The sequence below is a fragment of the Oryctolagus cuniculus genome, chromosome 3 (assembly GCF_051225735.1).
Source record: "Oryctolagus cuniculus isolate XC-2025 breed Fujian yellow rabbit chromosome 3, ASM5122573v1, whole genome shotgun sequence".
In the NCBI taxonomy this organism is placed as follows: Eukaryota; Metazoa; Chordata; class Mammalia; order Lagomorpha; family Leporidae; genus Oryctolagus; species Oryctolagus cuniculus.
This window is the reverse complement of record NC_142869.1, coordinates 23,168,585-23,192,555: the sequence shown is the minus strand read 5'-3', so window position 1 is coordinate 23,192,555 and position 23,971 is coordinate 23,168,585. Positions and strand designations below refer to the sequence as shown.

The following is a 23,971-nucleotide window of genomic DNA, read 5'->3' as shown; positions in this document are numbered from 1 at the left end:
TCCTCCATTGCCTCTCCAGGCACATCAGCAGGGAACTGGATCAGAGGTGGAACAGCCAGGACTCGAACCGGTGCCCATATGGGATACTGGCACAGCAGACAGAGTCTTAACCTTCTATGCCATAGTGCCATCGCCCAGACTTTTTTTCTTAAAGGAAATGCATTGTTGTCAGTGTAGTATGAAAGCAGAAATATAAATGCACCAGAATTCAGTTTTGTTTTGGAGCCTTAGTCACACTTAATTCAGTCACTATTGACTGAATTAACAGCATCTATGTAATATTGAAAAATGGTGAGTTATTACTGTGAAATTGCCTTTTGTGTAATATATGTACATTAATACATAATAACACATTTTCAAAAGTGAGTTGCCTTTCATGATGATTTGATGGAATTCCAGTTTGAGTAGTCATCTCTGATCCATGTTTTCACATTAATATTCTTGCTTTCTTTGAAATGTACAAAATAAATATGTAAGAAATTTTAATATGCAAAATAAATATACAAAAACATACATTTATATTCTCAAGTGGTCTTTAAGTGTTGAAAGATAATTCCAAAACATGATACAACCAATGAGAAACTTGGAGGTAGTTCTTTATTTGTTTAGGTTCCATCAAGGCCTATGACAGTGTCCCTAGGCTCTTGTCTTTCTTATTGTTTCCTTTTCATAGTTCTTTGCTGATCTGATAACTGATATATTGGTCACTCTTTTTTGTTGGAAAACTGATAAAATGCATGGTCCCCTTTTATTGGACAGTCTAAAGGTTTTGTATACTATATGTTTACCTATATACAAGATCTATATACAAGATGGAGGCTTATTGTGGGTGAATAATGAACAAAATTATCCAGTGTATGCTGTTATAAAATGAACTGAGATTTTGATGATAGCAAACTAAACACTATAGCTAGCATATTGTTCTGGATTTTTGTTTGTGAACCAGAGAGTGTGTTAGTAGGTTTTAATCTTCCAACAATCTGAATCCTAGCTTTCCTTGTATTTCCTTTATTTATGTTTTGGAAATAAGATTGTACAGGAGAAAGTCAAAAAGACTTGGACAGTTGTGGATGCAAGAACCCTAAAAAAAGAAGATATACAAAAAGAAACAGTTTATTGCCTGAATGACGATGATGAGACTGAAGTTCCAAAAGAGGACACTCTTCAAGGTAGGGCAGTAAGAGCTTCCCCTGTGGTTTCTCCAAAGTGATGGGGCAGGCTTAGAGTTGTATTCTTATTTACTTTGAGGTAGTTCTCTGGGTTATGGAAATGTAAGTGTTTGGGGGAGATAATAAGACTAGACTTTGGTTCTTTAACTCACCTGTTGGTCCCTAGGCAAGATGGTTCCCAGGAGTACACTTGGGTGTTCCACCTCTGTGAGTTTTATATGTCTTCAGTGACAGGACTCAGTGTTTAGCTTTATTTTAAAGTTTGGAGCTCACTGGCTAGGAGAATGCTTATGTAAATGTGACTGAAGCAGTATTTTTTATTTCACTTTTGACTTTCATGTTATTCTTCTAAGTGTCAGTGTCAGGTTTGATGTCCTATCAGATATGCTCCCCTAAGTTGATAAGGGATAAGGAACATTATTTGGTGTATTGTGGGGGAGGGCAGTTTGGAGTTGGTAATAGTTATTATTCCTTTCTTTCTCCTGATGGATTATGTGTCAAATGTGATTAATACCCTGCACACTCTACTAATTGTTTAATTCAGTTCAGTCACATGGAACATGAATTTTGAAGTCAGACCTGAGTTAGAGTTATGAGTCCATCATCAGCTAGTCATTTGTTCCTGGTATAGTAAGTAGCCCCTAGTATGAAGAGTAACATAATTAAAACTATGAAAGGCCAGGAAAGTGGAGGGCCTTCTCAGAAATATTAAGTAGCCCAATTGGATTGATATACTGGGGATATACAGTTTAGTACTCAAGGGTAGTATTTAATAGAAAGCCTACATTTTCTCTCTTAATTGTCAACACTGAATGAAGCAAACAGTCTGGTTATTTTGATGGTAAAAGTAAGAGAACTGAGACTAAAATACATTGAAGTCTTGTCACTAACAATTAACAGAATTTGAATCTAGGATTGTGCTACTTCACAGTCTGTATTCCTACATACTGTTCTGAATTAGGACTAACTGACTAATGAAGGGTTTTAAATAATGGGCTAAGAGTTTATTAAACATGGAACCATTCATAGTTCCGAGTTGCATCATTTGGGCTGTGTTTTAGGAAGTTTTTATGACAGCTGAGGTAGGATGGATTAGGAGAAGGGACTAGCATGAGGGGCTAATTCTTCTGGTCATTAGTAAAGAAAGTAGCTCAAGTAATCTTAGTCAAAAAGGAAATTTATTAATGGAGCAATGGAAAGGGAAGACCTAAAAGTATTTGGATTCGTGGTGTCACAGTATGACCTTAATCCCATACTTTATCTTTCCTTTGCCTGCACTTCACTCTCCACTCCCTAGTTTGTAGAATTCTTAGTATCCATATAAGGGCAACAGAATATGGTTATATGTTATAGTCTGTTCTTTACTTTTTGTCATGTGCAAAAGTTAGAGTTATTTTCCATTTACATAGATAAATCAGAAAATACAACACAGTTTTAACTAGAAATTTCATTACTGTATAATAAGTAAGAAGATGACTGATGGCAGAGAAAAGTTAGAAAAAACATCTGGTTTAGATAACCACTCTTAATCATGTGTCATATGTTTCCATATCAGTTTTTTATTGGAAATTTTGTTTTCATTGCCAGCTCTTTAAAAAGACATATATGAAAATAGAAATGTGTCTCTTTTGAATTAAATACAAGTGCACAGCGTCAGCAAACCAACAGGAGCAAACAAACACTGGCTCACAGGCTCTGTTCCCAGTCACACAGGTTTTTTGTTTGTTTGTTTTGGAATAAAGATGCATGTGCTTTTCCACTGCATTTGCCCAAAGCCTGAATGCTTGGATTTGGTTGTTGCTTCTCCCAGCAAACAAAAGATACAGTGCTTTGACAGGGCATGTTCTTCCACAGTGCAGAAGCCATGAAACTGGGTTAAACCTTTTTTTTTCCTCAATAGCCAAGAGCCTTTATGTATACAAATATCCCCAGTAATTAAAAAAAATACATACAATCAGATGCCAGAAGTCAAGTTTAAATGCAGAAAAATATGCAGCTTATCAGTTGAATGTTTTTTGAACAAAAATTTTGTTTTTTTCTGGTAGGCATTGATACATCTCTAGCGTGTGTTTTTGAGAACATTTTGTCCTGAAAATTTCCTACCAGTGTTTTTCTCTGAGGATTTCAAGCTTCTGAATAAATGTGTTATATTTACAAATCATGCTTGTACTTTAGTCAACCATGGTTTATCTTCAGAGGATCACTGGAACATTGCATTTGATATATTCTTTCTTCTAGGCTGAATAATCATTAAGGTAACAAGATTGTAGAAGCTGCTACTTAAAAAATGTAATTAGATTTTAATCATCTCTGTATTGTACACATGGCTTGTGTGTCTGCTGCTTCTCTTCCCTCACTGATCACAAGGGGCAGTAATTTGATTCCAGGGAATAGAAGATGGAGGCTTGCTCCAGAGTGTGCATGTATTGTTAATGTCCACAAAGAACTTATTTCTGTTCCTGGAGAATGAGGCCCCATATGCTTAACAGATGCTCTTCTCTTGTTCTCCAGGGTTCCGCTATGGAAGTGATATAGTTCCTTTCTCTAAAGTAGATGAGGAACAAATGAAATATAAATCGGAAGGGAAGTGCTTCTCTGTTCTGGGATTTTGTAGATCTTCTCAGGTATGGCAGTTATTCTACAACTGTGAACCAAATAAATAAGCTTTTTCTTGCCTATTACTTGAGATGATCTGGTTTGATTGGTCCTTTTAATTATAATATATTTCAGGTTTTTTTTTTTTTTTCTGAAATATGGTCTGGGGGTTTATTGTGCCATTTTTGATTCTTGAAGAGGAAAACCAAAATGTAAAGACGACTTGGCATGAAACTGAAGTATATATTAAATTAAGTCATTAGTTTTGCTGGCCATCATAACTCATAATAGCTCTAAGGATTCAGTATCCAGTTCTTTGCTGTTGTATTGCAGTCTCTAAACTGTTATGTATAATGAAGTGTTTTACAAGATTGAAAGTCTGGCTGTTTTGAGTGATCATTAACTCTTATAACATTGATTTATGCTGGTCAGCTTCTCCTCCCTGTAAAATGTGCAGTTCTAGGGTGTGAAACTTGTCTATAAGTTATATCTAAAATAGACACAATGCAAATGTGATAATTTACTGTAGAATACTATATACTTTCCTCAAAAGGGCTATTAAAAGATCCCCAAAATCTTAAATGATCTTGAGGTAGATGGCTAAAGAGATAAATCATAAGTGTAAAGTGTATCTTTTGATGTACATTTTACCCAAACTCTAAAGGGAAGTGTCGCTCCCCCTCTTCGTGGAGGAACGACACAGGATCCTGCGCTGTTCTTTTGTCTACTCGGCCCTTCCCGGGTTTGCTGCTGGTTCTTCCCGGGTTGGCTGCCGTCCCTTCCACCTCCGTGGAAGGGCGGTGCCCCCTGCCACTTTCCCCACTTCCGCGGGGGAGCGGCACACTGCCGGCCGGCTCTCTCGGGGGCTGCTCAGATGTTATCCGGATGTTCCCCTTAGATGTTCCTGGTGCATGTTGTCTCTCTCCTCCTTTATAGTCCTCTTCCACCAATCCCAACTCTGCTACCCACATGCCGAGTACGCTGCTCTCCTCCAATCAGGAGCGGGATCAGCTCCTGCAAGTCATCACTCAAGTTGGCGAGAGGCAGCTGGGTAGAAGCTGTTTGCTCCTCTCCCAGCGCCATATTGTGGGAGAGCAGATGCATAGAATAAGTCTTAATTCCAGTAACTTAGTCTAGTCCGAGTTGCTCCCCACAGGAAGAATAGGAGATTAATGATTCTAGAAGAACTCAAGTGAGAATTAAGATGAATAGATGTTACCCAGTTCCTAGATTTGGACTTCTTGTTTTTCTAGCCTGTCGTCCCCGTCTATGTCAGTGTCTTACTTGTTCAGTGAGATTGGGGAGAATTTTTTATGATATGCTCAAACTGTTATACATTTTCAACACTCATAAGCTCAAAGCTGGGAGTGTTTACTTAAAATCTATAAAATTTTAATGGTGAAAATAAATACTTTTGGGAAGCTGAGAGTCCCTAACAATTTTCTAACAAGTAAACACTAAATTCATTCACTTTGGGAGGTATTTATATATTTAAAACTGATGATTATTAATGGCTGTGTTTATGAGTCTTTTCAGTGAAACAGAAATCTCATTCCAACCAGTTTGTAGAAAGTAGTCTCTTGAGAAAAGGATCTGCCTGATTACAAATATACAGAGAAGATCTTTCTAAAACAACTTCAAGTATAGTTCAGTACTCAAAAACTTGAAATTACTTGTGCTAGAGTGTGAGTGAGGGTCTATTTACATGAAAAAACCAAAAAATGGTCTTAACAAAAGCACACGAAATGTTAAGAGCGAGGTGTTGTCCACAGTGACTAGAAAAGTAAGTATAAATGTATCTTGAATAGACTAATGATTATCTTCAAATTTATGTTATCACACATGAGTGTCATTCCAAGTTCTCTTAACCTGGACTATTAACAAACTGGTGTTTATCATTCCAAATTCCCTTAACCTGGAATATTAACAAGCTAGTGTTTCTAGTTTGACTTGATGTGTAATTTTTAGCTTTATGTTTTTTGTTTGGGGCTTTTTTTGTTGTTGTTAAATTATGAGTTATTCTTTAAAATTTCTAGAGGTCTGTCAGTTTATCTTTCTTGAAGTTGCCAAGTATTTCATTGTCTGGTATCTGATTATAAGATGAAAGAGAATTTAGCCATTACATCCCCAAACATCTGACTATTCTTTGAAAGGTCATTTAGGAGCTTTGGGAAAATATATCATTAACTCTTCTTTAACTAATAAGTAATAATTACAGCTTCTTATATAGCAAAAAAAAAATCAAAATATGGGATTATTCTCACATTTCTTAGAATATTAGAATAGTTTTCTTTCTTTTTTTTTTTTATATATTTATTTGAGTGGCAGTTATACAGAGGGAGGGAGAGCCAGTGAGAAAAAGATATCTTCCATATGCTGATTTAATCCCCAAATGGCTGCAATAGCTAGGACTGGGCCAGGCTAAAGCCAGGGGCCAAGAACCCTATCTGGGTCTCCCACATGGGTCTTTCCCAGGCACATTAGAAGGAAGCTTAATGGGAAGTAGAGCATCCAAGATGTGAGTGAACCAGTGGCCATATGGGGTGGCTTAACTGATTGCACTACAACACTGTACCCAAGTAATGGCTTTCAAATGGAGAATGAAAGTGGAGATGAGGGGTATTTGAATTTTATAGTCCTTACATCCACACCTTTGAGATTGAACCTCTTCAGCTGCTGTTACCATGAAAAGTGCCCTGAATTTCTTTGCTTTATTGGTAAGAGGGCGAAGAGAATGTATGAAAAATACTACCTAATACAACACATGGCATGTTCTTATAAATAATCTCCAGGCACCAACTTACATAAATTATAGAGAATTTGGTCTTGACAGATAGATGTGGATGGTTATGATTTTAGGAACACTTCAATGTTCATTTTTAAATCAGTTTCTAGTAGCGCTGCTTTGGCCTCTCTGATCCTCTGCTAGCTAAATTAGTAGAACTTAAGAAGGGAGAGAAAGGCATGCAGTGCTTATTTTTGGTTTAACTAGATTCCCTTCTTGCAATCCTGCCCCTCTTTCATTAGTTTTTCACATTCTTCTCTTTGTACTTCATCACTGCCTCCTCACTGCTCTTAGGATAAGCTCTAAACCATTTAACTTAGTTCCTAAAAGACTTCATAACCTGATCTTTGTTCATCTCCAGTCTAATTTTTCACCTTTCCTCTCATGCTATGATATTGAGACTACGCCAAAAGCAGTTCCCTGGATATACTATGCTTTTATGTCATGCTGGACTCTTTTTGCATTATGCTCTCTGTCTGAGACCTTGTGCCCAGACTCCTCTGTTGGTTAGCTCCTGCTCATCCATTAAGCCTTGACTTAGGTGTCCCCGTTGGCAGAAACCTTCCCTAATCCCCCATGACCGGGCTCAGTGCCCTCATGTACTCTTGTAGCACTGTATAATCCTGGAATTTAATACTGCACTGCAGGTAATTTCATGTTTATCTGTCTAAGTCCCTCAAGGACAAGATTACATCCTGTTCACTCTTGTGTTTATAGTACCCAGAACAATTTTGTACACATACTGGGTACTCAGATATTTGTTGTGTTGAATTAAGTTGAACCTCAAGTAAGAAGTTGTTACTAGTGCCTGTGAAAGTTTTTCAGTGAAGAACATTTTGAATCGAATGTTTTAGGGATGTGTGACATTATCTTTATGTATGTTTTTTATTTTGGATCAAAACCAGTTCTTTTCCTCTGTTATTCTTGTAGGTGCAGAGAAAATTCTTCATGGGCTACCAAGTTCTAAAGGTCTTTGCAGCAAAAGATGATGAGGTTAGTTGGCAGTGGCTCCTAGGGGTAGTGCTACAGAATTGAATTGTCATCTTATGAAAGTGAGTTCTTTGTGGGCTTTTATTGTTTAAAATGACATGAATTCTTGCAACAGCAGTGGGAAAATTCATTGACCTCTAACTCTGAAAATGGAGAAATGGTAAATGATTTTGTCTTAGCATGAGCATGAGACCTGAAGACATAGTCCTGCAATTGGAGACCAACCAGGTAAACATCAAAAACAAAAACAACTGCATTTAGGCATGGGAATATCATGATCAATTGTTAAGGAGGGTTGGGGGTCACGCTAGCATTTTGATTTTTCATAAACCGTGACTATTTGTGGTGTAAACATCCGCAGATTCATTTTGTGGCTCCCCCAACTACTTCCATCACTGAGGAAATTTGTCTTTCTCCCCTTTTCTCTTTGTATTCTTTTCCCTTCTCCCTAGGATATGCATGTTTTCAGGCTTATTTTTGCCTGGCTAACAACTCATGACTATCGCATCCTACATTCACACCTACCATCTCTGTAAATATTTTCTATTTTTCAGAACTTGTTTGTGAAGGCCAAGAAGTAGCCAGTGTAGAGAAAGGGGAACAGTCAGATGCTACTGCAAGGTCAAACAGCCTAAAAACAACCAAGGGTTTGACAATTAGGAGGTCATGGGTGACTTTAGAGGATAACATCAGTAGGGAAGTAGAGAAAGTAGTTGGACTAAATTGAAGAATATTTGTATTCTAAGCAGTGGAAATACCCAACTATTATTTCATGACATTTGGAACTCAGGGAAAGAAATATATGCCAGAAATTTGCAAAGAGAAAGGAACAGAGATCGATTTTGTTTGGGAGACCTGAGACATGAATTTAGTTATGGGGTGAGGATGTGAATTCAGAGAAGGAAAGTTGAAGGTTGAAGTGAAAGACTGAGGATTTAGTTAATGAAATAAAGTCCCAAAGAATTATATTAAATGTAACCAGAAGCAAATGTGTGCAGTTTAGCCTTGAAATGGGTAAAGGAGCACTTTTTAAAAATCTAAAATAGGGGCCCAACGTTGTGGCACAGTGGGTTAGGTAATGATCTGAAACACTGGAATCCCATATGGATGCTGCTTGAAGTCCTGGATGCTCCATTTCCAATATAGCTTCCTGCTAATGTGCCTGGGAAAGCAGCAGAAGATGAAACAAGTATTTGGGCCCTAGCCTCCTACATGGAACACCCACTTGGAGTTCCAGACTCCTGGCTTTCACCTGCCCCAGCCCTTGCTTTTGTGGTCATTTGGGGAGTAAGCCAGAGGATGGAAGATCCCTCTCTGTCTCTCCTTCTCTGTCTCTGTAACTCTTCCTTTCAAATAAATCTTTAAAAATCTGAAACAGAAAGTAGGTGATACTCTTGTAAGTAAGTGCTATTAGGAATATTCTCAGATAATGGATACGTGTTAATAGCATACACCTTTTTAAATAGGCGGCAGCAGTTGCACTCTCATCCCTGGTTCATGCTCTGGATGAATTGGACATGGTGGCTATAGTTCGATATGCTTATGACAGAAGATCTAATCCTCAGGTTGGCGTGGCTTTCCCTTATATCAAGGATGCCTATGAGGTAAAACCCACAGGTCTTTTTTATTTGTATCTCTTTTTCCCTTCAGTTCCTTGATTCTAAGCAATGCTTCTCAACTATTTCTGTGGGGAGTGGAATTACTTGGAGATCTTTACAAAATGCAGATTCCAATTCATTAGGTCTGGGGTAGAGCTCACTCAGATTCTGCAGTTATTGCAAATTCTAGAGTAATGTCAATCCTGTTGATCTGTGAACCATCCTTTCAGCTGTGACAAAAGGACATAAATTATAAAATACATAAAAAGCTTTTTCTTAAATATGTAAAGGTTAACCTTGACCTTCTCTCAGTTCTCATCCTTCTTGACTACTGTGAGCCAACTGGGGAGAGAAATTCCCTCTACTTTTATATATGATGACTGTGAATAAAGGTTGAGGCTATGATTTTGTTGTGGTCTTTGTGTAATTTAGTTTACTTAGGGCTCTCCTATTTAAAATATAGGTCTTAATTCCTTACTATTTCCAAATCTCAGAGAACTTCACTGTGGCAAAATTCAAAAGAGAAGGCAAATATCTTGACTTCCAGGTTGGCCTTCCTTCCAGTCACTTACTCTTCTCATGCTGCACTGATCATGCATTTTACAGTTATCTTTTGGGGGTCTTTCTTTTAAGCATTTCTTTCATTTTTAATATTTTTATGCTATCTGTATTTGTTGAACAGTTAAAAGAAGAAGCCAAAATACTTAACTTTCCTTGTACTAAATTTGAGCTGTCTGATTTTTGAAATATTTGTGTTGGTCTGCTTTCACAGCACTTGCTACCAATTTTATATTTTTCCATTGATTTGGTTGTTTCTGCTTTTACTCACTTTCTTTGTCATTAGTGTTTAGTGTATGTGCAACTGCCTTTCATGGAAGATTTGCGGCAATATATGTTTTCATCTTTGAAAAATAATAAGAAGTTCACCCCCACAGGTAAGTTTATTTCCATTGAGCTCTCCAGTTGACTCTACATACAAACTGTTCTTGGGAGATCACCTATATGCAGTTATGGTTGGAGCCATGCTTTCATAGGTTAGAATTAGTTGAATTCCAGAGTTACATATGATATAATGATGAACGTGGTTCTTCAGTTGCTTTCCAGTAGTGGGGATAGGTTTGTGCAAAACTCCAAGTACTGTTTAGTTCCTCCTTCTGACTTTGAGCATGTATCTTGGAGCAGTTTTTTGGTAATGTATGTCCATTCTCTACTTAGGAGAAGGAGATTTGCCCCTGCTGAAATGAAATAAGATTTGCAGTGTCAAACCTGTGACTTTAGTGTCATGTCCAGCATAAAACTTGATGTAACTCTGAGCTAAAATTGACAATGCTGGGGATTAACTTTTCTCTTTCTTTGTATTTTCTAACAGTAACAGAGCATACTTTTTTTGTCACTGATTTCTGGCTTTTAGGAGTTACTTCAAGCATGATGAGAAAGGCCTTTAGTAATCTCACAGCCACAGATCCTACCTTCCAGAGTGCTCATCATTTAAGACTGTTGTAAGAAAATATTAGGGAGCAGAATGTAGAGAACATACCAAAAAAAAAAAAAAAAGATGAATAATGAGTAAATATTTTAGTTTACACACTTAAATATATTATCTGTGTCAGTGTAGGATTAGGAGGTGAGTTCGTGAACTGCATTCTCCCATGTGTTATTTTGATTAGCCCCTCGGGAGGAGAAGTGGGCTATCAAATGGCCCAAGAATCAAATGAGTCCTGAGGGTCGGTGTCCTTGCCTTCTGTTGGAGATGAGTCTCTCTGTATCTTGCTGGAGCCAGCCTTGAATGGAACATATGGAAGGTGCCACTGTATGACAGTATTCTGTCCCTACATCTTGATCATTCTGTTCTTTAAGTATACAGAATGTTTGAAAAAGAAAACTTTATTGGGAAATTATCTTACAGATACAAATCACTTGGGACCTAAAACATTAAATACTTTTTGATCTGTTGACATTTTCTGTGAGTTATTGTGCATATTTCTATATATGTTTTCTTCATTGGAAAAAACTGGATCCTTAAGGATGTTTGGTATATTTCCCAGGCAGACGTTTATGTAGGAGTAGGCAATGCCAAATTGGAAGTCTCTGAACACTCACATGGATAAGCACTACCACATTGCTTTGAACTGTGTCATTTTTGGTGACTTGATATATTTTTATTGAGGAACACTTTTCTCTTAGATATTAGGAGAAGCATAAGCAAAAGAATGATGTGTTTCTGCTCCTAAGTTTGGAGGAGTAGGGTAGGACATGTATGCAGGTGTGTGTTTGTGTGTGCACTGTGATTAGTGTCACTGGACTTTCTGAGAGGAAATAGTTGATTCTGACTAGCAAGATTGTGAAGGAACCAGCTCATCCTGGTCCCATGGTATCTCCCTGTCAAGTGCTGCTACACTCTGTTAAAAACTATGTTAAATCCTTAGAAAGCTTATGCTTTCTTGCTTGAGGGATTTTCTTTTTTCTTTTTAATGGTTTTCTTTTTTAGTAATTATGATTAGTAATACTTTTAATATGAACTCATTGAATACTGAATATTTTGTCTGAATCTCTGTAGAAAAGTTGAGTTTTGTATGACTGTAGTGCATTATTTTGGGGTAAACCATTTTGCTTTTGAGATGATACTCTAACATCAAAGATTCACCAAATGGTAGAACTGGAAAGGACCTAAGACATCAATTACACTAAATAGTTCTCTTCACAATTAAGAAGACTGAGATTCAGGTTAAGTATTTTATAACTAGAGGAATTTTTTGGCAGAACTAAGGCTACAAAACCTGCCAATATTGCTGTGAGTATCTGTAAGTGGAAAGCTTTTGTTTTAGTGGAGAATAATGGAGACAATCATTTTTTTTCTTTCTGCTTCTCTGTTTATCTTTAAGAGGCACAGTTGAATGCCGTTGATGCTTTGATTGACTCCATGAGCTTAGTAAAGAAAGATGAAGAGGAAGGTACCGTTGAAGACTTATTTCAGACCACCAAAATCCCAAATCCTGAATTTCAGAGATTATTTCAGGTGAGAGAAGAAAGATGAATTAATCACATTTCTTTTTAAAAGAAGGAGAACTAAGTGAGAAGTTATAGTAACTGGCCAATCCCAAAGAAACATCTTTATTTCCTGAGAACCTCATTAGTTCTGTTTATTTAATGGAAGAATAACTTTTCCCTCTTCTTACTTCAAAAGATAAAAACATTCTCAGCTTTTAGAAAGAAAAGATGCTTTCTTTTTTTTTTTTTTCTGGAAGAAGGTTAATTTAAAAAAACTATAGAAAGATTTAATAGAAAACAGGTCTTCTATGCAATTTTGGACTTTTCACTTACAATTTATGCGAATGAGATTTTTATTTTCTTTTTAAAGATTTATTTGTTTATTTGAGAGAGAGAGAGAGATCTGTCTGCTGGTTCACTCCCCAAATGGCTGCAATGGCCAGGCTGGGCTAAACTAAAGCCAAGAGCCTAGAACTCTATCTGGGTCTCCCATGTGGATGGCAGAGGCTCAAGTACTTGGACCATCATCTGGTGCTTTCCCAGGCACATTAGCAGGGAGCTGGATCAGAAGGGGAGTAACTGAAACTCAAGACTCAAAACTGGTGTGCATATGGGATACTGGCTTTGCAGGCTGTGGCTTAACCCTCTACACCACAATGCCATTCCCTTTTCTTTGTTTTTTGTATCAAAATAGTATGAAAGCTTTTTTTTTTTTTTTTTTTACTTTTTTTAAATTTATTTTTGACAGTCAGAGTGGACAGTGAGAGAGACAGAGAAAAGGGTCTTCCTTTGCCGTTGGTTCACCCTCCAATGGCCACCGCGGCTGGCGCGCTGCGGCCGGCGCACCACACTGATCCGATGGCAGGAGCCAGGTACTTATCCTGGTCTCCCATGCGGTGCAGGGCCCAAGCACTTGGGCCATCCTCTGCTGCACTCCCTGGCCACAGCAGAGAGCTGGCCTGGAAGAGGGGCATTTGGGACAGAATCCGGCGCCCCGACCGGGACTAGAACCCGGTGTGCCGGCGTCGCAAGGCGGAGGATTAGCCTAGTGAGCCGCGGCGCCGGCCTAAAAGCTTTTATGAACTATATATTGATATCACCACTAGTAGGAAGAAGTGTTCCAGTGGCATATTTGTCAAAAGTGTCATAATTAAAGGTAGCACAGAGGTCACTTAAAGAGATTACGCTATGAAGTTATTAAATAATAACCAAAATATGGAAAAATATAAAATATGTTTTGCTGAATTTTAGTAGGCCAAAGGACTTGAGAGTGGATTAAGGTAAGTTGGGGAAGTTAACAAGAAAGTAGAAAGCTGATTTATGCCAGGATGGGGAGGAATGGACAAAGGAAGAAGGGATGGAATATTCTAGTCCTGGATTAAGTTGATGACAGCACACATAGCCTTGTTCAACCTCCACAAAACTGAAAAAAGCAGCAGCAGCTTTTTCAGGTTAATTTTTCCCCCAGAGGAAGCCCACTCCTGGGTGGCCTGGGAGCACAAGGGCTTGTGATGGAGAAACTGTGGGTTGTGCACTTTGACTCATTTCACCAAACCTCTTTATTTATTTATTATTATTTTTTTTAAATATTTACTTATTTGAAAGGTAGAGTTACAGAGAGAGGAGGTGAGAGAGATAGAGAGATCTTCTACCTGCTTGTTCACTCCCCAAATGACCTTGAATGGCCTCAATGGCCGGGGTTGTGCCAGGCCAAAGCGAGGAGCCCAGAGCTTCTTCCTGGTGGCTTAAGCTATGCCACAGTGCTGGCCTCCACCAAACCTCTTTAACTAACACAACCATTTCTTGGAGCCAGTTGTGATTCAAGGAATCCCCTACTCCAAGGAAATTGCTTGTTCTCAATGCTTACAATTCCTTTTAGTGGAAAAAAAAATCTCTTGTTCTAAAATTAGAAATATGAAGGTTAGCATGCAAAGACCATCTTCAGGGAATACTTCAGAATTCTAAATGTAATCAAGTATAAATTACTGATCAGAAATCCTTTGGTGTTTTTGACAAGTGAGTTTGAAGAAGTGAAGACCAGTTCTGTTAGTAGGAAGGGAGGGCAGAGCCGGTGGAGAGCTTGCCAAAACAAGGGAAACTTCTACTGTTTGGCTGATTCATCTCGAGTGGGTTCTATTTATCTTCAGTAAGTGCCTGTTGGAAAAAGGAACATATACAAGCCATAAATGGGGTCATTTTTAACTTTCCAAGCTGCACCTTTGATTTGTACAAAATAACATTTGTGTGTGTGTGTATGGTGGGGAGTTTTAAATGTGGCTTATCTGTATAAAGAATATAGACATTATAAAGACCATAGACATGTATCTTCACCAGAGCACATGTACATTGAGCTCTCCCTTTTATAGACAAATATTTCTTGAGTTCTAACAATGAATACTGTAGAATACATATACTCCCCACTTTCTAGGACCCTCTAGAGGAGTGAGAGGAATTAAGAGATATAAAACCAATTGTGACAGCAGCAAAGAAAAAAAACGCCATGGGAATAAACAGAAAAAGATTCTTGCAAACAGGTGACTTAAGGATAGCTTCATGGAGGAATAAACATTTGGACAAAATTCTCAAAGGAGATGGAATGTGTGATGTAAAGAGAACATGCCATGCAAAATCATGGTGTATAATATATTTAGGGATCCAAAGTAGTTCCATTTGGCTGGAGAAGAGGCTTTCTATGGAAGAGTAATAGCAAAGATGCACTTTGTATGCCACACTCTGTGGATTTTTTTTTTTTTTTTTTTTGCTTTCAAATTTTTATTTAATGAATATAAATTTCCAAAGTACAGCTTATGTATTACAGTGGCTTCCCCCCCATAACAGATCTTATAGCAATGAGTGATCATTAAAGAGTTTTACCAGCAGATGGATGACATAGAGTTTTTAAAATAGCTCTGGTGGTAGCATCGGAGATGGGTTAGGGACCAGCTGGGACACAGGAGTGGACTACCCAGAGACTTCAGTTAAAGCAGTGATGGAGAGTGGTTGATAAAAGATAAAAGAGGATTTGAACAGCATCCTAGCTTGAGTGAAAGGATGATGTCACATTCATTGTGGTAAAGAATATAGAATGATTAGTTGGGAAAGGTAATACATTTATTTTCACAAGGGTAAATCTGAGAGAATACGTTGAGTGAGAAGGAAAGGGGACAAAGCACTGAGCCCCACGTGTGAGTAAATAGATAGGCATACTCATAAAAAGAAGAGCTGTTAGAAAACAAATGCTCCTACGTCCATCCCCAGCAAAGGATAAAGAAGTAGAAAGAGCTAGGAGAAACTTGTGCCTTGGAAGGCAGGGAAAAGAAGGCTGTTAAGAAGGAAAGATCAAGTCAGATGTTGCACAGTGATGAGCAAAGAACAATGGCAGAGAGCTTTTGGGAGGTGAAGTCTTTGATGACTTTGGGGGGTCCAGTGTTAGTTGGATAATGAAGGAGAAAGCTATCCTCAATGTAGGGAAAGAAAGATGCTACAGGAAAGTTCAGGAAGATGGGGTACCCAGGAAGACTTCTTTTTGAGTGGTGAGAGAGACAGGTAGAAAGAGGAGAACCAGGCTAGAAGGAGCAGATCAGCACCTGACTCAGTGCAGTGGTAGAGGGAAGGATTAGAAACATTTTGGTTGACTGAAAAACCAGTGGGCATGGAATTACTGGAAAGAGGAGCAGGCTGTTTTGGGAAAGAGGATGAGTTAGTTTGGGAAGGGCTGAATTGCAGGTATATTTGAGAAGTGCTGGAGCAGATGAGAAAGTGTTAGCCTAGCAAACACATCTGAGAGCCTTCCAGGGACTGGAGGTATTTCAAGCAGAAGTCTACCTGATGAGGGCTGGAGTCTCCAGTTTTTATTTTGAGAGAGATCTGAATAGAGGTATGGCTCCCTCCTCTTTGGCTCACTCCCAAGGCCTTTGAAGAATAGAGTTAGATGATCTTGAGCATCAACAGGAAGGATCCAGGAAGGAGGATCTCTTTGGATAATGCTGAGAAATCAGACTGGTGCTCTCTGAACAGCCCTCAGTTCAGCCCAAGGGCGTCTATGGTGTTTGCCTGCTATGGGCAGGGGTCTTGGATGAGCTTGTCTGTGTGTGTCTGCATGCAGACATGTACTGCATGTGTTCTAGAATAACAATTAGAGAAGAAACAAGTGAGGGGCTGGCGCCATGGCACAGTAGGTTAATCCTCTGCCTGCAGCGTTGGCATCCCATATGGGTGCCGGTTCTAGTCCCAGCTGCTCCTCTTCCAATCCAGCTCTCTGCTGTGGCCTAGGAAAGCACTAGAAGATGGCCCAAGGCCTTGGGCCCCTGCACCCACATAGGAGACCGGGAAGAAGCACCTGGCTCCTGGCTCCTGGCTCCTGGCTCCTGGCTCCTGGCTTCGGATCGGCACAGCTCCAGCCATTGTGGCCATTTGGGGAGTGAACCAACAGAAGGAAGACCTTTCTCTCTGTCTCTCCCTCTCACTGTCTGTAACTCTGCCTCTCAAATAAATAAATAAAATCTTAAAAAAAAAAAATAAAAGAAACAAGTGAGCTATTTTCCTTTTCCCATAGTTCTTGTAGTCCTCTAGCCCTAAACAGTGAAGGCTAAAGTGAAGCACCCTACCCAAGGAAGCAAATGGAGAGTGAGATCAATGCAGATCATCCAGGAGGGCTGAAGGAGCATATAGTGAAAAGAAGCTGCTACTGACAGCAGTAGGAATCAAGGAAGAGAGTGTGAGAAACAAAAACTCCATTGCTCACCCCAGGAGCAGCTTTGCTGGGCTGTATGGGAGGAATTCAGTCAGGTTTGTTGGTAAATCTCACTGCAAGGGAGTAGGCAAGGTCTGATTCTCAGGTTGTAACTGAGGAATTTTACTGAACCCCAGTGTTCATCAGCCTTTTGTTACTGTAATGAAAGGCCAAAGGCAGACTACTTTTAAAGAAAAGGGTTTATTTTGTCATGATTCTAGAGGTGCAAGGTCCAAACAGCATGATACAGGCTTTGGCAAGCCCCTTCCCCACCACTTCCCCAAGCTGCATCACGTCATGGTGGGAGCACCATGTCTAAGGAAGACTTCTTTTTTCTTTTTGAATGAAATACCTGTAGTTGAGGGTGAATGAGCTGGGAAAAATGGGGAGGTATTAATAATCACTGTGTTGGCAACAAGTTAATTCTAATTTTAGAGAAATGCTGAAATATGTATCTTTTGTCAAGTATGTAATAGGCTGGCTGTTGAATAATTGATATAATGATGCTAAAATCTATACTAGTAACTTCTGAGCTGGCCATGTAGCCTTCTGTTTTTCCCTCTAATCTTTTTCAAATTGTAAAAATCATATCAAGAGCAACTGTTGGGGCTGGCGCTATGGATTAGTGGGTAAAGCTGCCTCCTGCAGTGCCGGCATCCCATATGGGTGCTGGTTTGAGTTCCAGCTGCTGCACTTCTGATCTAGCTCTCTGCTATGGCCTGGGAAAGCAGTGGAAGATGGCCCAATTCTTGGATCCCTGCACCCATGTGGGAGATCCAGAGGAAGCTCCTGGCTCCTGGCTTCGGATAGGCGCAGTTCTGGCCATTTCAACCATCTGGGGAGTGAACCAGCAGGTGGAAGACCTCTCTCTCTCTCTGCCTCTCTGTAACTCTAAAATAAATCTTAGAGAAAAAAAATAACAGTTGCTTAAAAGAAAGGTAAATAGATCAAGAATTTTGATTTCAGGTTTCCAGGTACAAAAAAATGTCATTTTCTCATAACCTCGTTTTTAAAAATGAGTTGAGGCTTCCTGCTTCAATGAATTTTATAAGTAATATCATTTAGCTTTTTTTATCTAAAATGTGACTTTTGAGAAAATATGAGAGGTAGATATTTATTGATTTACAGATGATGAAACTGAAAGGATTGCCTGGAGTTTGTACTGAAAAGCTGACAGGTTTTTCAGTAGGAAGACTGGGTAAGATATTTGTCTCTTGATTGTCCTTGTTGTTTCCTAAAAATATCAGTTGGATGTCACAGATACAAGAGGATGTGAGAGATAATCTGCATTGTTGGATATTTGATTACAGCTTTCATCTCAACTTTTTAAGCTATTGAGATATTTTTAATGACTGAAAGAGAGCTCTGTGAATTAAGGGGTATGTACAGGAAGGTTGGGGATGGATTCATAGGGCAGGGTTCATTTTTGTTTCCCCGTTTGCTTTATGTTAAGCAGGGTTGATGTTGATGCTCAAGGGAAGGACAAGTAGTTAGGAAAGGGGGAAACAGAAGTTATGGTCTGAAAGGAGTGAGCATACAGGAAAAAGAATGATTGGGTTAGTGTGTTGAAACAGGGTGGTGCAGGAGTAGCACATGGAATTTCTAGAGGAAACTAGTACTCAATTCCTACTTCAGAGTTTTCTGAATTTGTAATATATTGACTGTTGAATGAAATTCGCTATTAAGCCTAAGTATCCTTTATTTTTTAGAATGGAAACTAATTTTTCTTGGTATAGGAACATAATATATGGAATAATATAAACCATCTACTTTGTGATATGAGTCAGTATTTAACACTGTATGTCTATTCTACTTCCTGTTTTTTTTTTTTTTTCTTCATGAGTACTGATATGTAAGTTGTTTGAAAATGGGAATAATTGGAACCTTATTCTCCAACCTGATTTTGGAATTACTCTCTATCAAGGGATAGAGAACATCAATGAACTGACAATTTATTTTCTTTTTCCTTAATGGCATCTCATCCTAGTACTTATTTTACTCATTTTATTTTATTTATTTTGTAAGTAAATTAATCTTTTTAAAATATTTATTTTTTATACTTTTAAAAAAAGATTTATGTATTTATTTAAAAGAGTTACAGAGAAAGACAGGAGAGACACAGAAAGAGGTCTTCCATCTGCTGGTTCACTCCCCAAATGGCCTCAACAGCTAGGGCTGGGCCAGGCCAAAGCCAGGAGCAAGGAATTTCTTTTAGGTCTCCCATGTGGGTGCAGAGGCCCAAGCACTTGGGCCATCTTCTGCTGCTTTCCTAGGCCATTAACAGGGAGCTGGATCAGAAGTGGAACACCTGGGACTCAAACCGGCACCCATATAGGATGTTGGCACTGCAGGTGGTGGCTTAACCTGCTACACTACAGTACTGTCCCCATAAAATATTTATTCATTTACTTGAAAGGCTGAGTGACAGAAAGGGAGAGACAGATCTTTCATCTGGTAGTTCACTCCCCAAATGTCCACAACAATCGGGCCTGGGCCTGGGCAAAGCCAAAGCCAGGAGCCAACAACTCTATACAGGTCTCCCACATGGTTGGCAGTGACCCAAATACTTGGACCATCTACCACTTTGCCAAGCTCATTAGCAGGAAGGTGGATCAAAAGCACAGAGTAGCTGTACCTGGAGCCAGGCACTTTGATATGGGATGCAGGTGTTTCAAGGAGCAGCTTAATCTGCTGCACCACAATGCCCACTCCTTTTAGAGTATTTATTTTTCTGGGCAGATGCTACACTTCCTAGTAGACTGGAGGCAAGTACAAGTGATTGGGCATACCCAGCTTGTTGTTTGGTTTTACTGATGGAGCAGCAAAGGACCTGCTGTAGCCTGGATCCCGGCCCCACTCTTGTTGCTGCTTCCTGATGCCTGTGACAACAGCTTGAACCCTGGAAGCAAGCAAGCTATTCCTTCATCCAGAATCTGCTACACACTTGTTACAAGCCAAAAAGTATTTTTGGAGCTTGAAACTCAACAGTAAACAAGATAAGACTTCTACTTTCATGAAAGAGAACTGGGAAATAAGCAAGTAAACTAAAATTTTGATAATGTAATAGTTTTAGATAATGATAAATGCTGCAAAATATAAAATGAAGGAAATGATAGAAAATGATTGAGTGTTTAGAGGAGGGTGGAGGGGCTACTTCATATACATATATTCTTTGTGTCAGGGGAAGCCTCTCTCAGGAGATAGTATTTGAGCAGAACCAGAATGATAAAAAAGAGACAACTCTCGAGGACCTGAGCCAGGAGAAGGCAGAAAAGACAGGGAGCATTAAGCCCAGGCCCCAAAGGCAGGAATGAACTTGGAGTAAGAGTGGAACTGGAAGAACCAAGCCTCACAGAGCTGTGAATGAGGAAGAGAGGAGTGGGTGATGTAATCAGACAGACAAGCAGGGACTGTGTCATGTAAAGCTTCCTAGGATATGATAAGGAAGTTTTCAGATGACTCCAGCCACAGTTGAACTATTAGAAGGTGATTGGCAGGACCTGAGCAGGAGGGATAGGGAGAAGTCAGGGTGGAGGTGGTGTTGCCTGGGCTAGAGTGGTAGCAGCAGGAACAGGATGGACAGACTTGAGAAATGTTCACACTCCACATTTGGGAGACTTGAGACACCTTGATGTTCTCATCCCTGTTGCAGACTTCTTCCTCCTGGGACTCCCTAAGCACAGGCAGCTTCCCTTGAGCCACCTCTTTCATTCATCACATTTCATCTTCTAAGATGAACGTGAAGGAGGAAGCACTGTGTGACTAAGGGAGCTAAAAAGATTCCAGTGAAAAACTTGTAATCTCGGATTATTGGAAGCTCTTGGAATTGTGTGTTTTAGAGAGCCATGTGTACTCCCCTCAAAATTAAAGCAGCAGCTTCTGTTTATAAGATGAGACGTCTTTCCAGAAGGTCTGCAGAAGATATTGCTTCCAAGCTTGGGTCTGTTTTTACAGTTGGTTATAGACATCACCAGTGTTCTATTTACAAAGGTGGTTGTGGGCCAACCCTTTTTATTGTGTGTTACAAGTGCTTGACTCAAATAGACCTTCCAAACTAAAGATTGAGGATCCTGGGTCAGAACATGCAAAGGAGCCTTATATTAATATCTCCGTCTTTGTTTTAAATCCTCCCACTTTCTCCAACAGTGTCTGCTGCACAGAGCCTTACATCCCCAGGAGCCTCTGCCCCCAATTCAGCAGCATATTTTGAATATGCTGGATCCTCCTGCTGAGGTGACAGCGAAATCTCAGACTCCTCTCTCTAAAATAAAGTCCCTTTTTCCTCTGACTGAAGCCATCAAGAGAAAAGATCAAGTCACTGCTCAGGACATTTTCAAAGACAAGTAAGTGCTTTGGGTAGTTGCATTTAGCATTGGATTACGTTATCTTTGTGGTAGTCTTCGAGGGGCTCTTGCCTGGGGGTCTGTGGAATTAGAAAAGCAGAAGGAATAGACCATTTGATATTTGACCTTTGCATTGAAATACTCATTTCTGACATCTGTCCTTTATACATTTTCTCCTTGCTGTTCACCTGGAATTTAGAACTACTTTCTCAATCATTTACTTTTTGACCAATATCAAATTCTTGGGGAATTATATTTAGAAAGGTCAAGCAAAGTTTTTGGACATGTAAGGCTAAATTTTATTTTTAAACTAAGTTGCTAGGAATTAGAAGAGAAGGTTAAAGGGCATGGTAGTTAGCTTTTTGTTTTATTTTTTGTTTTTTGTTGTTTTGGTGGAGAAGAGATTTTTAGAGGAAAAGTAGCAAGGAGAGTGAGAAATCTAACCCTCCCTTGTGGGCTAGGCAGGCAGCAACATAGATCTGCAGAGCTGGAGGTACCTGCAAGCCTCTCAAGGCCCTGCTGCATTTTGTAATTCTATTCTACTTGTCAATCAGAATACCCCCTTTCCCAGGATGCCTCTGTTTCATCTTGGACCTGAGGCGGGGAAGATGCCATGATATTGGGCTGCATGTGGAATTTCATGGAGGTATCATAAAACTCCCAGGAGGCTTTATGCCTGTAGAGGCACCCCTCCCCTCCATACTCAAAAAAGGAGCCAACAACTAGGGGGAGCTCTCTCTTCCAACTGAGACCACACTAGAAAAAGTGATGAGGTGCTCTTCTCTCTGTCTCCCTTCCTCCACCCCTTTTTCATCTGTCCCATTGCCTATTCATGACAGGTATTTCTCTTTATGGGGCACCCTGTGCTCACATGTGTATGTGTGAGTGTGTTTACTTTTTCACTTCAATAAAACTTGCTTTGTGTCAACACTAAGAATTCCTCTCTTTGTGTATGACAAGAGCCTAGAATAAAAATATATACAGCCTGCTCCTCTACAGCAGTGTTAGTATCTTAGTAGTGTGCTTAGTTATGCTATTAGGCAGGTATTTATAGTTTAAGGATTGCAAGATCATTTTCATAGGATTCTTAAATCAAGCTAGCAGGTTACTGTTAAGTGTCTTCCCTCATTGGATTCTGTTCAGAATCTTCATGAATTTCCATTCCAAACAAAACCAAAATAAACCAGAAGAAACTGTTCTTGGTTTTCTAGAATCACTTGGGTATGTAAGATTGATTTTACCAAGTTTAGATCAGTTGGTAATTGATGACTGTTCTCAAATTAGAATGACACCCCACCCCCCTTCCTTTTAAGCTACATTTTGAGATCTGGCTTTAGACCAAGATTTTTTTCTCTTTGATTTTCTCCCCATAGTTGTATTTTTATTGACAAAATAAATATTATTTACAGATACACTAGGGGAGGAGTATTGAGTGATTTTCTTTACTGATTTCTATAAATTGTTGGCTTATAGTGAACTGTTGTTCAAGTTGAATGGAGAGCTTTGCATTTTCTGTGGCTTTTCGGAGGTTAATATCCTAAGCTTTGTTCAAACTGAGAAAAGGAAAAAATGTGCACTGGATAGATTGTCATGTGCAGAGAGGTTTACAGTTCCCTTTAGTCTTCCATGCCTTCTACACAGGTAGACCGGCCCTGAAAATCCACTTCCCTCTGCTCTCCTCATCTGCTTCTCTACCTCTGGATCCTATTTCTGAACAGTTCATAAAAGGCTGCAGTCATTCCTGCCGTGACACCTTGCTGTAGTCTCCCTGCAGTCATGAGGCTGTTCTCTGTATAAAAGTGTCTGTGCAGGCTCTTGATTACCTGGTGGTGTTGTGGGAAAGAAATGGGCCATTTTCCTCTCCCTTTGATTAAAATGTAAATTGGCTGGTTAAAAAAACATCCCACAGAGACCCAGAAGGCTGCTGTCCTGTAATTTGATTCCTGCTGTGATGACACCAAGGACCCCAGTGCTATCACTGACTCTTCTGGAGCTTTGCTGTGCTGGGCTTCCTGTGCTTTGCTCCCATAATGTTTGAGACACACCAGTGGTATCTGCCCATACATTCCTCACCCATACATCCCTACCCATACACTGTTCTCTACCCTTTCTTTCCAGAAATCTTAGAAAGTATGCATTTAGTAAATGCTTATTGAGTACCTCCTGTAATTAAGGAGAATGACACAGTCCCTTCTCAAGATTCTTACAACTCACATTTTTAATAAGGCCCTAATCAGTTTTAGAGATAGTTTCTTTAAAAAAAAAATGAAAACTTCTTATGCTTAGCTATGTTTTTGTATATATTAATCATTTCTGTATCCAGAGTATATGTTTCCAGGGAGGGTTGAGGGGCTAAGATTCAGGAAGCTTCATATTCTAAGATAAGAGTCCTAAGCTGGGAATCCAGTTTGCATTGCAGCTTTGTCACTCCCAAGCTGGTTTTGGTTAAGTAATTTAACAGCTTCATGTTAATGATATTTTAGCAATGAAATTACATGATTAAAGCACTTTGAACTATTTGGAAGAAAGATAGTAGTCAACCCAAAGATGTAATAATATCAATATTGATTTAAAAAAATTGAATGTTTGAGACAGTCTGCTGTGCATCACGGACCTGGTGAATACCTAGTGTTATAAGTGATGTCTTCATTTCAAGAGGATAAGAGCATTATTTAACACTGTAGTCCCAAAATGTACTAAATATTACCCTTACCACATAAAAACATTGCTTCCCTTAATGTTGTACACCCTTGAAATGAAAGAGTCATGTC

General features: G+C 39.3%; 1 protein-coding gene across 4 annotated transcripts in view; it reads left to right on the top strand.

The window, feature by feature from the left end:
* The window catches only part of XRCC5 (X-ray repair cross complementing 5), a 101,543-nt gene that overhangs the window by 22,263 nt on the left and 55,309 nt on the right, over nt 1-23,971 (top strand). For all 4 annotated transcript variants that reach the window (XM_002712463.5, XM_017343103.4, XM_051848210.3 and 1 more), the window contains exons 8-14: nt 1,031-1,169; nt 3,681-3,793; nt 7,480-7,542; nt 9,006-9,143; nt 9,982-10,072; nt 12,020-12,153; nt 21,004-21,200. In XM_002712463.5, coding sequence (XP_002712509.1) covers nt 1,031-1,169; nt 3,681-3,793; nt 7,480-7,542; nt 9,006-9,143; nt 9,982-10,072; nt 12,020-12,153; nt 21,004-21,200 — 875 coding nt within the window. The remainder of the gene's footprint in view (nt 1-1,030; nt 1,170-3,680; nt 3,794-7,479; nt 7,543-9,005; nt 9,144-9,981; nt 10,073-12,019; nt 12,154-21,003; nt 21,201-23,971) is intronic.